General features: G+C 41.4%; 1 protein-coding gene across 2 annotated transcripts in view; it reads left to right on the top strand.

Annotated features, from left to right (window-relative positions):
• Positions 1–21,311, top strand: part of CDH2 (cadherin 2) — a 207,462-nt gene that overhangs the window by 182,180 nt on the left and 3,971 nt on the right. For both annotated transcript variants that reach the window (XM_045849643.1, XM_045849644.1), the window contains exon 15: positions 14,979–15,143. In XM_045849643.1, coding sequence (XP_045705599.1) covers positions 14,979–15,143 — 165 coding nt within the window. The remainder of the gene's footprint in view (positions 1–14,978; positions 15,144–21,311) is intronic.

Here is a 21,311-nt window from a genome sequence, read left to right as displayed (position 1 = left end):
TCCAACCAGAAGCAGAAGGCTTCCCACAGGTTTAACTCATATCAACACAGGTTCACTCATAACAACAAGGAACATTTCCAGCAACCCAGAAGCTTCCCTTGTACCCCTTGCCAAGTAGCATGCTCTCTGCCAAAAGTAACCAGTATTTTTTTTATTTCTATCACCATATATTAACATTATCTGCTTGGATTTCATCATGAAACTGGATGTTATATAGTAGGTACTTTTCCTGTCTGGCTTACTTTACTTAACATTATATCTGTGAGATTCATCCATGCTGTTTTGAGACGTAGTTCATTTTTGTTGCTTCTGAATAATATTTATTTTATTGTAAGAATTAACCACATTTTATTTACCCATTCTACTACACTTGGACATCTGAGTTGATCCATGTATCTTGTATAAAACTTCTGTGAACATTCTTGTGTTGGGGGGGGTGCATTTCTGTTGTTCTGTGCACAGAGACTGAATGCCGAGGCCTTAGAGTGTGCACATGCGCAGCCATAGTGCAGGCCTGCCACTCTCCCGAAGTGATCGCGCAGGTGCACAGTCCCCCCGACTCTGCCTGTGAGTCCCAATTGCCCGGCAGCCTCACTGGTACTTAGTATTTTCCATCTTTTAAAATTGTAGCCACTCAGCATATGTGTGTGTGTGTGTGTGTGTGTGTGTGTGTGTGTCTTAGTATGACTGAATTAGGATGTTCCCACAGACTTACCGCTTTGATACCTTCTTTGTGAACTTTTTGTCTGTTTTTCTGTTGGGTTGTCTGTTTCTTACTGATTTGTAGGACATCCTTATATATTAGGAATAACAGTACTTTGTCAGATAAACGTATTTTATATATATATATATATTCTCTCATTCTGCAACTTTCTTTTTACTCTCCTGATAGCGTCTTATGATAAACAGAAGCTTTTATTTCAGTTTATCAATTTTTCATTATGTTTGTAAATTTATAGCCTGTTTAGTAAAACTTCATGTACCCCAGGGTAATGAATCACCTCCCCCCAAAATATATCTGTGATTCATCTATAGTGGATTATTCATTTGGTACCAGGTGTGGACCAGAGTTCTTTCTTGTTTTCTTCCTCTGTGGCTATCCAGCCCCATTTACTAAAAAGATGCCCGTTTTCCATTGCATTGCAGTGGGTCATGTGACATACAGCAGATGGTTATGTAAGTGTGAGTCTGCGGGCCAGCTTCCTGCGTCACTGTGTGTTTCATTACTATAGCTTTCTAATACATCCTCAGATCTGTTAGGATAAATTCTCCAACTCAATCCATGTAGCGTTTTTTCAAAGTTTTGTGGATTTTTATCATTCACCTCTTCTTCTGAAGAAAAAAAACAGTTAATACTCTTACTTTCTAAGTGAATTTATTCCAAATGCTTCTCCCTTTTCTAAATAAGATAGGGTTGCTTTAAATATTAAAATCCTGGTCAGTTCCTGAGAACTTTAGTTTTGTGAAATACACTTTCTATTTTCTATAAATAGAATGGTCACCTGTTAGAAATTCCCTTTTTATGCAGTAGTGTGCATTAAACCTTTTTAGCAAGAACATCATTTATACTTTTTTAATTAGTTTATTTGAAGACATCATCTCTTATTCAGTGGGCCAGGGAAACAGATTGGTGCCACGGTGCATTCCAGATGAGTTTCAGCTGATTTTTATTACACGTGGCTGGTAGTTGACGGATCATATGTCTTACCTCTCAAGATGTGGATGGAGGCTGTGCCAATGGAGGCAGACAGAGTTTGAAGTCTCAGCCGACAGCCTTAATGAATGAGCAGGTTTAAAGGGTGGGCAGATCTCAGGGGTCAGTTTAGGTAGTTGGTGGCTGCCTATGGTTAGAGTCACAGGTGGGTCTGCAGAGCTGTCTGGGGAAGGCTATAACCCTGAACCCAAAGCAGCCATAGCCAGGATTCCCAACTTCTTGCCTAGAGAAGGGATTCTTCTTAAAGAGCTAACTGATTAGAAAACAAAACAAAGCATCCTTGGCTAGGATAGGCCTCTCCATCTTCCCTGCTCTTGATTAGCATCTCTATCTGTTTACATTTTGTGCTAAAACACAGGTTGCTAGTTTCTTCAACAAAATAGCCAAAAGGGGCCTAGGAAAAGAAAAACAAAGAAATAAACAAACACACCTGTCTATCTTCTTTCTTGCCTCCAGCGTGGTAGACTTTTATCAGTGCTGAAGGTAGTCTGCTCTGTGTGGACTTCAGGAGGTGAGGCTGGGCCATATTTGAAACTAGCATCAGACTTGCTCCTTTATTTCCTCACAGCACTGTTGGCAGCTGGACAGACGCTTTCAGTATAAAATGTCCAGTCTCTTTTAAAAGGGTGAGGTTTCTTCTTTATCTGCGTCACGGCCATAATCAGCAGGGCTTTTGGTGGTTATCAAGTCATGTTTAATTACCCTCATTAGTAAATGTCCTTCGATGCCCTTTTGGCCAGTGGGGCTGGCTGCAGATACTGTATCCCTTTTAATGATCTTTATATCTATTTCCTTGCATATCAGCTTCTCTGATAAAACCAGGACAAATGTGCAACCATCCCCTTCCAGCCCCAGGATAAGAAACAAACTGTTAGCTTCCTCCTTTTTAAAGCTTAAGACTTAAATGAAGATTTCTCTCATGTTAAAGGAACATTTGTTGAGAATGCATTATGTTTACAACACTAACTGGTGTTCACTTTACACATCCTCTACCTAAACCCCTTGACGTTATGGAGCTTCATTCTCCATAATAGTAGCAAACACTATTGTTTGAAGGTACCCTATGCATTAAGTGCTTTATGTACATTATTTCTTTTGACCCTCCTCCCAGTCCAGCAAAGTAGGCACACACTGTTAGAAAGTAGCAAACAGGGGATTAAACCCTAGTCCACCTGAGTCCAAAGAAGATGGTGTAGTACCATATTTTGTACCATTCTTGGCAAAGCTTAGTCTCAGCCAGGCAATTAAAACAGTGTCTTTCAGCATGTCATTTGAATTTATCAAAGAAGGCTCTCTTTTCTTTGAAGCAGGCTCAGGGACATCCGACAGCTTCCTCTGCTCCTAAAATTTGACTGGGGAAATGTTCCACTCCCAGAGTCTGGGCCTATCGGCGGGGACTCAGGACCCATGAAAGAAGGCTCCGCCATTCGTGTTAGGAGGTGTCACAGTGACAGTCAGCGGACACTGGGATCCTTTGGACCACAGCGTGCGGTTCAGCGGAGTGGTGGTGGCACGGAGAGCAGGCTTGTCGTCTCGACAGGCTGTCAGCTCATTAGAGATTAAAGCCGATGCCTGTGAGAGCTGGTTGTGACAGAAAGTGTGGTGGCTACTTAAAGATTCCATATCAGTTTTCTCTTGATCACTCTCGGATTCGGGGCCCTTATTATCCATGCGTACCAGCTCTGTCTTCCCATACTGCCGCTGCTGAGTGTAACATCACAGCTGGCTATATTTTTCTCTCAGTCTCTTCAGACAAGGCCCAGCACCTCTTGGATTCAGTCGGTTTCATATTCCAGGACCGAGGACTCTCTGACTTTCCCAATTTGGTTTTCAGAGACTTGCTCCTGGCTAGTTTCTTCTAGCAATGCTGATGGTTCAGGGGACATGTCTTAAAGCTGGATTTTATGTCATTTAAAGTCACAGTTCACATACTGTGGGTCTCTTTATTTATTTATTTCAGCGATTTTTGAGAGGGAGAAAAAGGAAGGAAGAGAGACAGAAACATCGGTTTATTGGATTCATCGGTTGCTTCTTGTATGTGCCCTGACCAGGGATCCAACCCTCAGCCTTGGCATCTAGGGATGGCGCTCTAACCAACGGAGCCACCCAGCCAGGGCCACTGCTGGTCTCTTCATTCAAAGGCCATGGCTGTGTTTTATTTTAACTTGTGGAGTATAAAAATTGGAAAAATTCACATAAATTTTGGATCTCCCAATTCTCTCAAAAAATGGAAAGATCTAGCAATGTGGCCTGTGTTCTGATATGACAACAGTTGTAGCAAACTAAATAAAGGCCTTTTCTCTCAGCAGGGCAAGCATATTGGAGTAATTCTTTCTTCCTAATTTTTATACCAAGCTGCCTTTATTGATTTATGTTATCAGCCTATCCTGTATAGATACCTGATTTTGCAGACTCCAATTCAATTAAATAGTAATCACTAGGCTTTGGATTCACAAAATAGATTTCTACAAGGAAGAGGTACTGTAATGCTCTGGAACCATGGAATAATTTTCTGTAGCACTGGTTTAAAAAAAAAAGAAAGTGGATTAGCCACAAGTATATTTAGCCAGATATATTAGTTACAATAAAATAGGCTAGCTGCTGTAACAAACTCTAAAATTTCAATGACCTAAGCCTGGTTGAAATGTATTTCTTGCTTGCTTAGCAGTGATTGGGTTTCGGGTCTCCGGAATTTGGGATGGGAACAGGAGGTCAGCTCTACTCCACACAGTCATCCAGGGACCTGGAGTGCCACTGGCTCCTCCATCTTCCCCCGGGGGCTTCCAAGGTCACCCTAGACATACATACATGCAACCACTAGATGACAGAAGGGCAGGGAGAATGACTTGTTGGAGATTTGTATTTGTATGGGCCAGGCCTGGAAGTGGCATACACGTCAGTTCTACCCTGCCCTGGTTAGGGACTTGAGCTTAGAGAATCACCCCTGAGATTCTATGAGAATGCATTTTACCCCATCTGCAGTAGGTTGCTAGACCCTCAGCATCATTCTCACCCATCCAGTATGCCAGAGAAGGTGATTCCCTGAACATAGACAGGGTTCCCTAACCCCGCACCCCGGACCAGTACTGGTCCCTGGCCTATTAGGAACCAGGCTGCAGCAAAGCTCGCCTGAGCTCTAACCCCCTGTCACCATCCAGACCCCCTGTCTCCACCCTGTCCCCCACTCCACAGCAGGAAGTGAGCAGTGGGTGGGAGAGCCAGGGAAGCTTGAAGCTTGCCTGAGCTCTAGCTCTGAGCCCCACCCTGCACCCCCCTCCTGCTCTTTCACAAAACGAAACTGGTCCCTGGCGTCAAAACGGTTGGGGACTCCTGATAGAGGAGACATGGAAGCCACAGGAGCTCATGAGAATGGGACAGTGTGTGAGCATGAGAAACAGTTATATAAGACTCACCAGCCACCAGGAAGGGCACCTTTTCCTTCCTTGAGAATGCCTGAACTCCCTTGTCTGCTGAAGTCCTCTTGAGCAGGGCTCAGCGCTGCACATGGAGGGAGTCCACAGCTGATTTCAGTGGGGGGGGGGTCACGATAGGAGCTCTTTTCAGTGAACCCGAGTTCCAAACCCCAAAAGATCCAGCTGTAATTGCTGTCTGAGTTTCAGTTGGCTTTTTGAATGAGTTATATTTCTTGCGTGACCTGTGGGAATTAGTCTAAGCATTTTAGTAGAGAGAGCCCCAGAATCTCCATGACTCAGAAAGCCCATTCAGCAATGATCGGGAGCCTGAGATGGGGTGAGAACCCCCAGTTCCTCAGAGCCAGAATCTGGCTTTGAGGGAGGAGGACTCTGAGTGGTGAGGACTCTGAGTGGTGAGGGCTTACACTTTGCTCTTCCACTTTGCATTTTAACACCGCAGTAGGATTAAGCTGCCTGTGCATCTTACCTGTGCCGTGTCACTTCACACCTAGTCCATGGTCTTCACAAGCTTCTGACTATTAGCCACCAAGATTCATCTCAGGACGTCCTCTCTTGTAGCCCCAGGCTAAGTCATGTCTCTGCTCTAGGCTCCCACAAGCACCCATATCTGCCTGTATTTAGAGCTTTGTTTCTAGCCCTCATCCGACTTTAAACTCTATGAAAGCAAGGCTTGTCATATTCACTGTGTATTCCAGTATATACAACAGCTTACGCCGGCAGACACTCATGGAATGTTTCTGCATTGGGCCCTCTTCCTGAATCTCTTAGTTGGTAAGCCTGTCTAGGTTAGTTAAACCAGTATACCCCAAACAACTTCACCTTCCTTCTGTGAAATCTCTCATGTCTTCAGGAAGTGATCATTGTACTCATTGATGTTAGCATCCATCACATACTTGCTCTGAGTCTGGCACTGTGCCACACTCTTAGTCTGCGTGTCTCCTGTAATCTTCCCAGCAGCCCTATGCAGCAGATGCTGCTATAAGTTCCGTTTTCAAAATCAGGTTCATGTGACTTGATAGGCCAGGCTCTAGTATGCTGGGCTGGGGGTCATTTGAGAGATATTTTATTTTGTCTTGTTGGTCTGTCATATGAGAGATGTTTTGTTTTGTCTAGTTGGTCTATCAAATGAAAGATGTTTCATTTCGTCTTGTTGGTCTACAGTAGGCAGGCACTACAGACTAGGACCAGTGAGGCTGGACACTTAGCACAGCTTGTTAGATGACCACTAATAATCTGGTTTGAGAACAGGTAATGGATAAGAGCCAATTAATTAGTTAAACACAGTTTGCAAAATTGAGCACATGTTGACACTCTGGAGAAGTAGTCTGAGCAGCCAAGTTATTTTTTTAAGTCAGGAATATAACCTGAGCACCTGGAAGTAAAACATGAAATCCAGACCGGATGTCTCAACGGAGAGATGGGCACAGATGCAGGCAAGTCCCGTGAGACCAAGCCAGCCACCTGCCGGCGCCCTGGGATCTCCTCCTGAGCCTGGGCACGCTGCAGGCTTCCTGCCCCAGTGTGAGCAACCCAACCGACTGTCTCTGCGCCAGCAGAGAGGGACGCTGTCTGATTTAACCACGGTGTATTTGATTCTTTGAAATAATTGTTTTACAAAATCATTGTACTGTATAAGCAAACGTAACAGATGGCTGAATCTGGATATAACTGCAGAGACCACTTTCAACATTTTTATTGTTGGCTAAAGCATACTGTTAATTATGTTCCCAAGTTATTCATCTTTTCACACCCACCTGCAAACACCAGTTCATATTAGTTTCTGAAAGAGTGGCGCTGGCTTCACAAAAGGAAACTTTCTAGGCATTAGATAGAGTTCATGTGCACATGATTTGCACATGACTTTTTTGGCTATTCCTGTCACTTCATGTGAATGGACACAATATTTTAAGTAACTCATTTTAATATTTATTGTTCTTGACTAATCACCTATTTCATATGTTTAGTTTTAGACAAGTGGAAAGTTATCAATATCCCAGTAACGAAATGATAAAGGTTTTGGTGCCAAGTATGTGTTAGCAGTATGCATGTGTGGAGGGGGAGGGGGTGCCAAGTTACCAGGTGTCAGAGTTCTACCATTTGGCCAAACCACCAACTGCTTGACTTTATAAACACAGTTGTATTGGAACTCAGCCATGAGCCGTGCCCCTTATTGACACTGTTTATGGCTATGTTCGCGTCGCAACAGCAGCAGAGTAGAGATACTGTGGCAGAGACCGTATGGTCCCCAAAGCCTAAAATATTTACCTTCTGGTCCTCACAGAAAAAGTTGGTTGACCCTTGCCATAGACTTATTCCATTCATGGAGTCATTAGCTTTTTTGTCCGAAGGTTGAATCCTCTGAAGATCAGCACAGGGAATTTAAGTCATAGGCCAAGGTCACCAGTTCGGTGTGGTAGAGCCAGGATTCGAATTAAAGAGCTATGATTTCAGATTCCATCATTTAAAATTGTATGACTATGCTTTCTTTGCTGTGTTAACTTTATGTGGGGATTTATCTTAAAGAGACAAAAATGTCTTTTTAGGAAGTGCCAAAAAAGATGTGACATAACCTAGTAAAGGATTCTGATGCTCGGTCACCATGTTCCTAACTGCATATTGCCATTTCTTTATCACTTATTTTTAGGTTTCCTTCCAGATGGAATAATGGGTCATGGTAAGACAGAATGACTTTAATCTTGTCTGAATAATGAAATTTTAATTTTTGTTAAGGAGAACTTGGAACTGGGGATAAGAATGTGGAATCAAAATTACATTTAGAAGGCTACCCTTTTTGTCTCCTTGGAAGGGTAAAAGAAATGTGCTTATCTTTATAGGGCTATAACCAAATTGCCTGGAAGGAATGGGAAATGGCAAACATTGGATAAAAATACATTTCAGGCCCTGACAGGTGTGGCTGCATTGACTGTGTGTTGTCTGGCAAAGCAAAAGGTTACCGGTTCGATTCCCTGTCAGGGCAACCTGCTTGGTTGCGGGTTCAGGCCTCAGTTGGGGTGTATACAACAGGCAACTAATTAATATTTCTCTCTCTTGTTGACGTTTCTCTCCCTAGCTTTCCCCCTCCATTCCTCTTTCTCTAAATTAATGATAAATAAATAAATAAAATTTAAAAAAATAATTTTGGATTTCAGGACAAACATTTCTCTAGAGCCCCATTACTTCGCTAGGTCGTGAAGTTCCTGCATGGCCCTGTCCTCCCCTCTTCCAGCAACACCTCCCAGCTGCGTCCACCTTCACATTCCACACCTTTTGTAATCAAGAATCAATTATATCATTTTCATTATTTTTAAACGTGTCTTTTTAAAAGACATTACACTAAAAGCTCTATGAGGTCAGTAACCATGTCTGTGACCCAAGAGACTCTTCAGAAGGATCCTGTTGAATGAAATTTAATCAAATAGTATTTGCATTTTTCCAAAAGAACATGTTACAGTTTTATAATGGGAAACAAGTTGTGATAAAATGCAGTGGTACCAGTTTCTGAAGCAGAACCATAATCTGCACCAAAGAATGAACCTTCGGCTCGTTCCTCATCCTGAGCACAGAATTTGAAAAGCGGCTGTGACGAGGCAGCAGCAGTGACAGAAAACCTTGGGAGCAGGAACAGAGAATGTGCATCGTGGGAACTCAGCTACCATCCCTGTGGGAAGTGCAACGTAGTCCATGAAAACAGACTGGAGGACCTTCGTCTGCTTATTTAGTCCCCAAGTTACTGTATCTCTAGTAGGTTTATTACTCAAACCAGAAATGTTTTTAGCAAACCTTCTCTTTTTTTGTGTGGGTGGGGGGGTTGCTTTAATGATCCATAGAATCTAGTTAGTTTTTCACATCATTTCTCCTGTGTACATAGTCATAATCATAACTGTATTTCTCTGGGAAGAAAATCAGGTCATAATGTAATTTACATAAAGCTTGCAAGGGCGTGTGAGCTGCTTGTCAGCAGTCCTGTGGTAATGTATTGGCATCTTATCACTATTTTATTCAATTATTTGAATGCCAGCAGCGATGGAGGGTGAGATAATAATGTTCTGTTCTACCCTCTGTTCCTCTCTGGGCCTGTCTGAAGAGTTTCTCACTTGTACCATTGTCAGCTTTTCTCCGGATAACTTTTTTCCCTTCAGAATTTTGTCCATTTACTTTTATATTAGTATTTTTATTTCTGTCTATCTCGAGATGTTAGAAATGTTTATCTTATCTAAATGAGAATTTTAAAGTTACTTGTCTTTGCTACTACAAACGAACAACTTCCACTTGCACCAGCATGGGCGAGGAGGCAGCAGAGCTGGCCTTTGGGTGGCATCGCTGAATCTCACCAGCGACGTCTGAAAACAGACCAGAAGCTTGCAGCCTCCCCTCCTTCCCTGCCAGGCCCTCATTGGATCTTCCGGAATAAAACCCCATGAGGTCTGTTTTAACCAACAACCCACTGCGCACAGACCAGAGTGCCAGGCCTCTGCCTAATGAATATAACCACCTTGAACTTCCTTCTAGCACTTGAACCCCCTCACATTTCTCTCCCAGCAAACTCTGTGGGGCGCTTCCCAATGGCCTTGGCAACAAGGTGCAGATTTTTTTGTTGACTGATTTTGCTTGTCTAGTGGTCTCTGTCTTATCTTTCCATATGGCTTCCTTAAGTCTGTGACCTTGAGCAAATCATTAACCTCTCTGAGGTGCTAGAATCAACGAAATGGTGCAACACCCACTTAGAAGGATTTTTGCTTGGAGTACAATTGACTGTTGAACAAAACAGTGGCAGGAGGGGGACAGTTAGGGGTGCTGATCCGCCTGCATAGTTGAAAATCTACGATAACTTTTTACTCTCCCAAAACTTAGCCACTAATAGCCTTCTGTTGACCAGAAGCCTTGTGGGTAACATAAAAGATCAGTTAACATTTATTTTGTGTGTTATATGTCTTGCACACTATATTCTTACAATAAAGTAGGCTAGAGAAACAAAAATGCTACTAAAAATATTGTAAGGAAGAGAAAGTGCATTCACAGTATTTATTGCAAAAAGCTCACATGTAAGTGAACCTGTGCAGTTCACACCCACACTGTTCAAGGGGCCACTGCGTGTGAAACATCACATGAGAAAGCACCTGACGTACTTGCTGACAGGGGAAGGGCAGCGCGGAAAACTCGGCTTCCTTCTTCGCACTCTCAGAGCTGAAAGTGGCATCCGGCGCCAGCAGGCATTCCTGAAATACTTGCGGAACACTAAATGAATGTTTTCATCCTTCTCCAAAACAGACTTAATTGCACAATTCTATGGATTTTACCAGCAATGCAGCTTTCTGAGATTTTTGCCTGGGATTCCAGAATTTCAATTTATACCAGTACAGCATTTTATTTTACTTCACATAACCAAATGCCTTAAGATAGATTCGTGGTATCATTTTCTGAGCCAATTATAAATTATTGCAAGTCAGTGGAACTGAGCAAGAAAAGCCAGAACCAGAATTTTATCTGCTAACTTCCTAATAACTCTCCCAGAATTATATGATCATCGAAGACATTTTCAATGGGGGAGGGGGAGTTACTACTTTTCACTACTTGCAGTGTTAATATTTTAAAAACCCTAATTCCATGCCTACTTTTAATGGTCATTGCTGAATAACACATGTTCTCAGTTAGTTAAAACAAGAATTTCCTTCATTTGAAAATTAAACTTCTTTGGGAAATTAACATTCTAAAGGTTGACAATAATATGAATTTTCAGATCCACTTTTTCTCCAGGGAGTTTTAGGAACCAAATAAAGAGTTCTTGTTGGTTGTTTCTTTCTTAATCTTCAGAGTTAAGGCCATGAACCCCACAACCTTGAGCATGGCCTTCAGTCTCTGTAATTCTCTTTGTAATTCTTATCCTACATGTTGTAATTTGTGTAAGTAAAGCATCACAGGATTGTAAAGATGTATAATTTAGGAGGTTTGTGTAGAGTGACCCCTTATCAAAAGGCTTAAAATGGGACCCTCGGGTCAGGACCTCGTCATATAACAGAGACAGACAGATGTGGACAGAAAAGCCTGTTTCTGAAACCTGAGCACACTCCCTCCCACTTCCCACCACCGTTGGGTTTTTATATCCCGAATTTGCAATAAACAAGGAGAAACCATCACAGAGAAACTCTAAGCCATGTGTTTTAACCCAGTTTCTAGCTTCCTGTGAATCAGTGATTTTCTGCCTCTTTTTTTAGGTACCAGTGTCACTGAGGATGACACATTTCCATCAGTTGGGTGGACTCACCACCATTGCAATGAGACCAGGGGTCTTCCCCTCGCTCCCCACTGTGAACTGTTGGCTGTAGTGCATAATGTGACACAAAGCACATTTCTTGAATAGACTGTACTTTTCATCATCAGGCACGAATACTGTCTGTCCCTGAGACTTTACTCAGCACCTTTCTAAATGAGCACTTCCTAGGGGCCTGATGTATTGATGGTAGAAAAGACTGAACTAGACTACAGACATTTTAAGACTGTTTCTCTTCGTTGGTTCTTATGGTAGTAGGAAAAGGCTATCAAAAGAGAGATAAAAACCTGGAAATTAATATGCTGCTCTGTGTGTATAGTGATAAGTGAGGCAGGCCAGGGGAGCTGCTTGTCCATGGGAGATGGCTGCTATCAGCTGTAATACATTATGTCAGGAGTTAAGATCTGTTTCTCCAGATCTTTTTATTTTCCAGGTGAATTATTGGCAACTTACTAGAGAATTTTTAAAACACTGCTAGCCGATCAAAATCATTTGTGTTTGTAACCTTTGGATACCTTAGGAGCTATGTAAGAAATCAGGGTAGACAGGCTCTTTCCAGGTAAGAAATAGCATAAAGAAAGCCCACATGCCTCTTTTGTCTCCAGTCATGCCAAATGAATTTCTTTGTGTTCTTATACTGAATTACCAGACAATGTGCTGAAGACTCTTAGGGAGCATCTCACCAGGTAAAAGGCAGTACTTAAACATAAGATTCAATTACTTGATGACATGCAATTCAGACTTCTAATAAGGCATTTTACACCCTCAGCATAAAAACACATTAACTTTCATCGTTATACTTACAATCTGTTTTCCCCGTTTTACAAAAAGCTTTGATAGTTATCAGAAGACACACTTCCCCTTCTCTGCTATGCTCAGTGGTTATGCAATTAAACATGGCCTGGGAAAACAAACTTCTTAATGTCTGAACATTCAGATTCTCTAAATAAGTCTCTCTGTTTTGTATAATATTTTAACATATCAAAGGCTTTCACATCTATGTCATTATATGCCTTTACTTTAACATGTTCCATAAATAACTCATAAATTCTACAAAATTTTAAGTGGAGCACATTTGTGTAAGATCGAGATGTTGTCACTCAAGATCTGTATCCCTAGTATAAAACTCTCTGCCCCGACAAGAGAAAACAGTGTTCCCATGCCTTTGCTCATGCCATTGATTCTTTTCTCTCCCTAGCCCGTATATTGTTCAAGATGCAAAATTAATGCCAGCTTTCCCACACTGAGCATATACTTGGCAATGTACCAAGGTTTCATGCCAGGCTGGCTAGGCCTGCTCTGTCCTGCCTCACCTCCCACGTTACCTGGATACTCCCTAAAGGAGGGGCTGTTTCTCCATGCCTTCACCGTTTAGATTAGCTGAGTCTCTGAGCAAGGAGTTGTTCAGGGGAGTGTTGTCAGGAGCACGGCATTGGGTTTGACACCAACTTTCTGAAGTCAGACACATCTGGTTTTGATTCTCATCCTAATCACAGACTCACTGTGTGACCTTGGGCAAGTTACTCAACCCCTCCAAATCTTTTTCTTCATCTACAAAGAAAATAAAACATTCTTTACAGGTTTGTTAGAAAGTATTTATGAAAAGACACTTACCAAGAGGCTGGTATAGTGCCTGGTACATAGAGGGTATGAATGTCTGTGACCTCTCTCCTCTCTGTCTGCTTTGTTATTTTAGTCATTCCTCACATTCCTGCACCACCCCCACCCCACTCATCCATCGGTCTAGTTTGTTACTCTACCTCCAACCTGCAGCTCAGGCTCTACTCACTCTGAAATGACTGGGCAAAGGGCTAGGCTTTGAAGTCTAATACATGTGGAATCAGTCTGTCTCTGTGTCTTAGTAGATCTGGGACCATGGACTAGTTACTTGAGTTGTTTGACACTCAGCTTCTTTGACTCTTGAATGGAGATAGTAAAACTTAGTGTCACACAGTGTTGTTCAGAACATTAAATGAGCAAACATATGTAAAGCACCTAGAAGACTGCCAGAACATGGTAAACATTCAGGCGCTGAGTGAATAAGAACCACTGTAAGAGACACTGCAAAGGGTTTTCACCTGGTTTAAGACAAAGGGATGAGGCCTGAATTATAAAGAGCACTGGAAACTGTACTTTCTGTAAATATCGGCATTAAATTGGAGAACTTCTGTTAAGCTATGGATGTAGCACTTTGTATCACCAGAATTTAGGGGTTTGAAAACTAGAAAGTATCTGCTCACACCTAACGTGGTGATGTATTTTCACATTTTAGTCAGTTTCTCCACATTCCTGTCCCACTGGCTGATGGTAAAGCCGAAAAGAGTGCGGAGGGCCCAGTCTCTGCCCAGAGCATCCTCACAAGTTCTGCTCTGCGTCAGTCCGAAGGGGACAGGCTGTCTTCTAAGACATTACCCCCTGGGCTGCACTGGAGGGGAAGCCAGTCCCCCTGGCCGAGCACAGGGCGATCAGAGGCTGGCAGAGTTTTTTCTGTGAAGAGCCAGGTAGTAAGTGTTTGTGGACCACATGTAGTCTCTTTGGCACATTCTTCTTTGTTGGTTTTAAATGACCCTTTAAAAATGCAAAAGCCAGTCTTTCAAAAAATAGGAAGTGGGTCAGACTGGGCCCACGAACCCTAGTTTGCCAACTCTAGACCTTGAAGGGATGGATAAATAAGGAGCAGGTTTGACACCATGCTGAAGGAAAAAGAAAACACACCTACATCAGTTAAAAAAAAATTCAGCATCGTAAGGGGGGGAGTTTTTCTCCAGCCTGTTAGGGTCATTGGCTGGGCCTGGAAATGAAACTAACAAACATTAACAGAAGAAGAGCACACGCATTTTTTAAAAAATTTCACACGTCCATGGGAACCTTCACAAGAGAACGAAAACGAAAGAAGTGGCTACAGCAGGAAGCTTTTTGACAAGAGGAGGGGTTGTGATGGTGAAGAAGGAACTAGCAAGATAAGGGTTAGCTCGACAAACTCTGTTTGTGCAGATGTCTTGGCCCCAAATTCCCCTGGTGATAAGAATGTCTTCTCTCCTCCTGGTACGAGGAGGGGATTTTCCACAGGGGAGTCTTATGACCTATTTTAGAGAAATGGGGTGAAGCAGCAGCAGAAGGTCAGAGTAACCTTCATGTTTCTGTCATTTTAAAAAAGTCCATCAACTTAAGATATTTAATATGCTGAGGTGACATTTTGGGGCAGTATGTACTGAACTCCATCAATGTTTCATTGTTACCTGTGCTTTGTTACAGCTCTATTTTCTAGGCGGTTTTTTAGGCTGTTTATAATGGGGCCTCATGTCACTGCTGTTTTCCATTGGAAACTGATAAGGAACCTAGTAAAACAGATGGAGCACAGACTGCAGAAATAAAAAAAAACACAGAAGAGCTGTGTGAAAGAAATATTTAATCATAACATGAAAAACTCATAGTGGCAACTTTTCCATTATGTTAAATTTCACTCATTTCTATGCATTTGGGGTATGTGTTTGAACACAAATGTTGTAATTTTCCATCTTTATGCCCATCCACCATGGGTTTTTGATTTTGTCTTTCACAGGACTATGACTTGAGCCAGCTCCAGCAGCCTGATACTGTGGAACCTGATGCCATCAAACCTGTAGGAATCCGACGACTAGATGAGAGACCCATTCACGCTGAGCCCCAGTACCCGGTTCGATCTGCAGCCCCACACCCTGGGGACATCGGGGATTTCATCAATGAGGTACAGAGGCTCACTTTCTTTAAAAGGTTGCTTATTTTATGCTTCTGTTTAGCTTTGTGTAAGCAAATGTGGCTTCAGTAACAGAAAATAGATTTAATTACTTTGATCAGCCAAAAAGAGATCAATCACTTAATATCTGCATTTATAAATAACATTCATGTATTATTATCAGTATTAGTCACACCAACTCTAAAAGGATTTTCCCAGAGTATAAAGGCAATGAATAACAATAGTAAATAGTGTGTTCTAATTTCATTTGTTAGCATTTCTGAGTGTAGTAAGTTCACTTTTATTTTCCTCACTTTCAATCCACAAATGGTGAGATTTCAGTGCCTACCAATGACTAGAGAGTTCCATGAAATGAGATTAGTAGGAAGAGCAGCTAAATTAAATATTATGTAAGTGATTTAAATACTTGTCTAGTTGATGAGTTTTAAGAGCTTCTATAAGAGGCAGCTAATTCACTGTTGAATATAACAGATAGGATTTTCACTGTCAAAATTATTATGGCATTCTTTCAGTTCATTACTGACCAAGAGTTCTGCTACATTTAATACTTAAGTTTTGAATTAAAATGATTTATGCTGCTTCATTTGATCATGTTTATACTTTGCAATTCTCCGTTTCAATTTTTATAATAAGTGTAAGGGAACAAGACATACTGACATTGATTGTGAATATACAGCTGGTCTCGTGTTCTCCAGCCATATCCTCCCGCTCGCATCTCCAGGAGCAGAACTGGTCTCGGTGCATTACAGAGTGGAATGCACATGTCATACATGGCACCCTCAGTCATGGGCTGATAAGACTCTTATTTCTTGGTCTTCCTTAAAGTAGTCATATGTTACATATACATAATCAATCTGCCTTAGGCTTTTAGAAGCGCTTACAGTTTGTAAAAAAGTTTTGAAACAAAGAATATTCATCTGTCTTTACAAGTATTCATTACTGTCTATTTCTAAAATGCATACTGCTTTCCGAACATAGTATATTCAATTCTGCAAAGAGGAAGCTTTGTAGTAGACATGATTGAAAAGTAGATGGGAGATAACAGCAAAGAGTACCAACAACTCCTTTATTTATAAAAATATTCCCTGACTCTTCCCGTTTATTTATATATGGGCCTGGTTAGGGGAATTTGCAGGAATTTTTATATATGACTAGATTGTTTTAATCTGTAAGGATGCCTGATGATTTTACTTCTAACTTAGCTCCCGCCATCCTGAAGAACTGTCTAGTTACTTCTGCAGTTGTCAGATTTCCAGATCCAGTGCATATTTTGAATGTAGATGTGGCTGAACTTTTTCAAAGCAAGAATTCTAGCTTCAGTGTGATTCAACAAATAATTAGCTGGATGCTTCCGCCTGTCCCTGAAGTGTAAATGTTCTGTGGGATTCCATCCAATGCATGACATGCTTCTCTCGCAGTGTTGAAGTTCTAGCACTAAATACCACCTGTTACTTAGAAGGTTGTATATAATCTGAGTCCTGCCCTCTTCTCCACCGCATTCCCTTCCTGTGCTGCAGCCCCACTGAACTATTTACAGTTCTGTAAAACCGTCAGTTTTGACTTTAAAGTAACTCCAGGATGGGGGCTATTTCATGTTCATCTTTGTGTAACCTAAGCATCTAGTCTGTTGCCTAGCTGTTACATTTTATTGTTTTAAGAATCCAGGTACTGTGGCAGGTGTGTAGGGTTTGAAACTACGAGCACCACCCGACTAGCAGTGCATTAGGATTCACTGGGGCCCATGCCTGGAGCTATTCACTCTACTGGTGCTGACTCCACTCAGAAAATGAGTATATTGGTGGTTCTAAGTCGTGTTTTAGTGCGTGCTTTGTGTATGTGTTCACTCATCTTCTTTACAGGGACTGGGCTTTCTTCAGCAGGTCACACAACATATCTAGATAATAAGGTTCCATTTTCCAACCCTTCTAATGCCACAGTAGAAGGAAGTACAGTCAGGATTTCCATTTGGATTTTTCTTTTCCTAACACAGTGCCCAACTCCAGAGCCTAAAATGTGGCTGGAGACCATAAGGAACATGTGTAAATACTTACATGAGAAACTTTGTGCCAAACAACTGACTTGCAGATTAACTTCCATAATGCGATCAATTCAAAATTTGAAGATTGTCTGTCTTTGTTAAAATGGCTTATTTTAAAATCATCATAGGCTTGGTTTAGAATCACTCATTCAGCAAATAATTATTGAATGTCTACTGTGTATACATAATGGGGCTGATGATGTCTAGATAAGAAAATAAATTAGACGTATAGGCTTTTTGTGTGTGTGCTGCCTACTTTGCTGCCAGCATGGCCTTCATACCCCCAAACATTCTGATACCTGAAGCCTTACTTTGCCAGGCCAGGAGGCCAGCTGGGTCTCGCTCTTACTTGGCATTTCTCTCTCATCTCAGGCCCCTCCCCAACCTGCACCTTAACCAGCCAGCAGCAGAGACCTGTCCTTGCAGTGCCCAGGCTCAGGTTGCAGTTTCGTACCAGTGTTTGCCCCAGCCTGTTCTTTCTACAAGGAGTGCCCTTTCCCCCCCTTTTTTTTGGGGGGGGGGCATGTGAGTTTCTTTGTTTTTACCAACCCAAGGAAGGTCAGACACACAGTGTGGGGTAGGGGCCATCGCTGGCCTCCATCCCAGCCAGGACTCAGCCTCCCTTTAGAATTCCTGTCAAGAGGTTCCCTCCTGCCTCCCCAGGAAGCTCTCCCATGTTTCAGGGGAAGAAGTGTATATCCTGGGGGTGGGGGGTGGGGGGGCATTTGGGTTTGCAGAGCACATGAATGTTTGAAAAGATCGTGTTTGGGAATCATTCTAAATCAAACAGGAGTCAAACTGAAAGAGCCCAGGGATGTGACAGTTCTGTGGGAGATCAGGGGGATGAAACTGTCAGAAGGCCCAGGTCAGAAACTGCAATAAAACACACCACATAGATTCTTCCATCTGAGACACTCGTTAAGACTCCTTCAGTATCTTTCTATAACTGGACCAATAGAGATAAAAACATGTAAAGTTTTCAAATAGTCGAAGGTACCTAGAAAGAACTCAGGCATGTTTTAGAAATACATTTAAAATGCCAACAGATTCTCTTTATCTATAGGTCTTATTTGATTTAGCATAGTACCCAGTGTTCCAAAGGAAAAATAATACAGTGCTGATTATAATTAGAGTGTTTTTATAGATGTAAGGAATGGGTAAGTTCACGAGAACATTTCTAGTGTATCTAAATTATGAATGAATGTTGCCGTGAATCTTAAAAATGATAACATTTCCGGCCTGGTAGGTGGAGTAAAACAAACCACACAATGTTTAATTTCAGCTACAGAATTTCATTCTATTTTGAGGTTTTGAAACATGACCTTCAGAGGGTGATGAGTTGAAACAAATTTATTTAATCTCAGCCCAACAGTAGGTATTAGCATACCTTCAATAATTTCACTAATCCTGTATGTTTTTTATCTCAGAAGTATAAAACCCAAGGGCATACTTCTGTAAAAAGACTGACTTTTGATTAATATCATTAAAAACTAATGGAAGGTGCTTTTAGAATAACTTGCTTAAACTACTAAAATTTAAAACGTTTGCTTTTTTCTCCTATTGACTGCATTTAATTTGTTCTGTTTTAAATATCTCTATCCACTCTTACAGGAGCTGAGCGTTTGGGTTCAAATCCAGTTGCCTTGTACAAGGTCAAGATTTCCTGGTTTAACCTGTTAGATTTCCAGTTTTCTTACATATAAAATGAGGAAAATAATATAACTTCCTTCTTAAGATTGCATTGAGGACTAAATGAGATAATCCATGTAAAAGCACTTGGTATAGTGCCTGTCATAGTAATATCTCTTCATTATTATCAATATCATATTATTATTATTATTACAAATTACCTTTCAGGAGTAAAAACTTTCCACCATCCTCTAATTGTAAATAAAACAAACCAAAATGTCTTTTTTTTAATTGCTTTAAGTAAAATAGCAATTAAAGTAACTCCAGGATGGATGAAATTCCTAGGAAGAGACTTAGCAATAATGTTGGTACAGATAAAACACAGAATTCCACTGTAAGGTATACTGTGGTATGATATACTTCGGTATACTTTTATATCTATATATATTTTAAACCTAGATCCTAGATTCTTGTGAAAGGAGTAAACATACATAAGAACAAGCTGCTGTGGTAAAAACCTTGGCCCAGGACAGCTGCAGAAAGTTACCTTCTAGAATACCTGCTGGGTGTCAGGCCCCGTGTTGGAAAGCAGGATATGGGATGAATACAAACCACCTGTTCGGAAAAGGGGTGGCATAATCTAGCATCACCAAAGCATGGCAAGGAAAGTAAAAGGGACAAAAGGGACAAAAGAAATTATGTTCAGTCATAGCTGGGGGTAAAAAATCCACACAGAAGTGACATTTTTAACAGGCCTTAAAGGATGGATGGATGGACGGACTGCTATAATCAGATGAAAAAATATGACAGGAAACATTTCAAACTAATGGAAGCACACTTCAGATAGCAGGAAATTAATACAGCCCTAACATGCAGGTACCTAGGCACACGGCGTCTTTAGGTTTGAAGGGGTCTTGGCAAATAAGTCAGCTGTGGTTGCTGGAGTTGAGGAAGCTGAAACACATGCTGTGGGTGAGCAACCTAGATCCATGAATGGTTTCAACTTTATCCTGCAGGTTACCCGAACCTCAAGCATTTGAGTAACGACTTCCAGTTTTTTCCATGCCTTCAAACTTTGTCTGTTATTTACTTAAACTGTTAATCAATTTTGACTTAATTTTTTAATAAAGAGAATTGTTCTAAAGTGTTCATGTACCAATTAAAAATCATCTTGCACACCCCCAGGCAAACCCCTCCTTTCTCTGGGAGGAACTGCTCTAGATGATAGAGAGCAGACAGAGACTTTTACTTGGGAGAGCAACATCAAACAGTATGTAGAGGGAAATCAATAGTTGTTTGTAGGAAAGAAGCAGGAATAGTGCTGGGAACAGGAGACCAGTTAGAGAGACTTTTGCTGTGGTCCAGGGAGGACATAATGAGGACCTGAACAAAGGCAGTGGCATTGAAACAAAAGAAAACAGAATGTAAGGAAATCAATAGGACCTCTTTCCTCTTACATCCCTCATGGGTTCCTTCACTGAAGAATGTGGGTTTTTATAGTCCCTATAAAGGCATGTCTGCACCCATAAAGCATAGGATTAGAAGTCCATAAATACATGCTCAGCAAGAATTCAGCCAGAGCCACAGCTCTTCTCATTTTACAGAGGCACCTCAAATTACAGAAAATAGTTCAGATTCATCCAGAGTTCAAAGTCCAACAAAGGTGAAGCAAGCACGTACTCTTCTGGTCAAACTTTGGTAGGGAGAGAGAACACATGCACTCAATTTGTAATTTATCAACAGTATGTTACGCAGCTTGTCAAAAGGTGTCCACACCTAAGAAAAAAGGACTCCACAAGGGTGGACTAGAAGGTCCGTGGCCCACGCGATTTCTCCTGCACATGCATTCACTCTGGTGGCATGCCTGTCACTGTCAGTTTCTCAGGACTTGACCAAGATAGTTAGTCTTTTCTAGAATTACCAGCATGGGACCCAGAATTTACATAATGCCTCATCTAAAGAGTCCTGTTTTATTATTGGATAAAAATCAATGCTATCCAAATAGAAGGGTCTTAATGTACTAACCTTTAAGGTGTGGAAAGATGGCTTCCTTAAGACTTCTTGACAGTTCAGTAGCGCCTGCCCTTTTGTAATTACTAACACCTGAGACAGTGCATGATGCTTCAGCATAGCACAGTGATCTCTAATGGATGCCATGTCTATAACCTTGAAAAAAAAAGAAAAGAAAACATAAATTTAGTAACTATCATGATGATCGAAAGCCAAAGCAGGAGCTAAAGAAAATGTTAAAGAAACAAATATTTTTGAGAATGTCAATAATGAGTGTGGAACTAGATTATCAAAGGTGTTATATTTATTTTAAAGAATCAGGAGGCTTAGCACTTGATGAGGGTTCTCCAGGGCTTGAACACACCAGTGACGACTAGACAGTATTCATACTCCAGTTCCACTAAACACGGGCCATCACTTTCCTCTGCACCAATTCCAGACACCGTGGATGCCCTGCCGTTGACTTTTTAGAGCTAATTTTA

This window comes from Phyllostomus hastatus, unplaced genomic scaffold (genome assembly GCF_019186645.2).
Source record: "Phyllostomus hastatus isolate PE091 unplaced genomic scaffold, TTU_PhHast_1.1 phas_contig_80, whole genome shotgun sequence".
NCBI lineage: Eukaryota > Metazoa > Chordata > Mammalia > Chiroptera > Phyllostomidae > Phyllostomus > Phyllostomus hastatus.
Note: the sequence above shows the minus strand (reverse complement) of the source record. Positions and strands in the feature narration are given on the sequence as shown.